The 320-nt window shown below is 66.2% G+C and overlaps 1 protein-coding gene across 1 annotated transcript in view; it reads right to left on the bottom strand.

Moving 5' to 3' along the window:
* The window catches only part of LOC119590909 (cell wall protein DAN4-like), a gene marked incomplete at its 3' end in the record, with an annotated part of 3,403 nt that continues 3,083 nt past the window's right edge, over nt 1-320 (bottom strand). Inside the window, 1 exon segment of the mRNA XM_037939646.1 lies at nt 1-320. Coding sequence (XP_037795574.1) covers nt 1-320 — 320 coding nt within the window.

Genomic DNA, 320 nt, shown 5'->3' with positions numbered 1-320 from the left:
AGCTGCGGGCTGATAAAGGACCTAACTCCCTTCGTCAGTCTCACCGCCGCTGCAGGGTGCGGCGACGGAGTCATGAGGAGGACTTTGTCTTCGTCACTTCGTCCTGGTGCGTGACCTCCCGTCGACGTCGGAGAAGGCAGCGGGCGTTCGGTTCTGGTCGGATGGGTCGGCTGTCCCGGCGCGTCGAGATTCTGGCGCGGTAAACTCTCCGGCGTCGGGGGCGTGGCGAGGGTGCGAAGTTGGCCCTCGAGGAGGCTCTCCTCGCCAGGCGTCGCGACCAGTCTCTGGGTTCGAGAGGTCGTGGGGGATGAGGAGGCCGG

This window comes from Penaeus monodon, chromosome 28 (assembly GCF_015228065.2).
Source record: "Penaeus monodon isolate SGIC_2016 chromosome 28, NSTDA_Pmon_1, whole genome shotgun sequence".
In the NCBI taxonomy this organism is placed as follows: Eukaryota; Metazoa; Arthropoda; class Malacostraca; order Decapoda; family Penaeidae; genus Penaeus; species Penaeus monodon.
The sequence above is the reverse complement of the archived record's forward strand: the minus strand, read 5'-3'. Positions and strand labels throughout refer to the sequence as shown.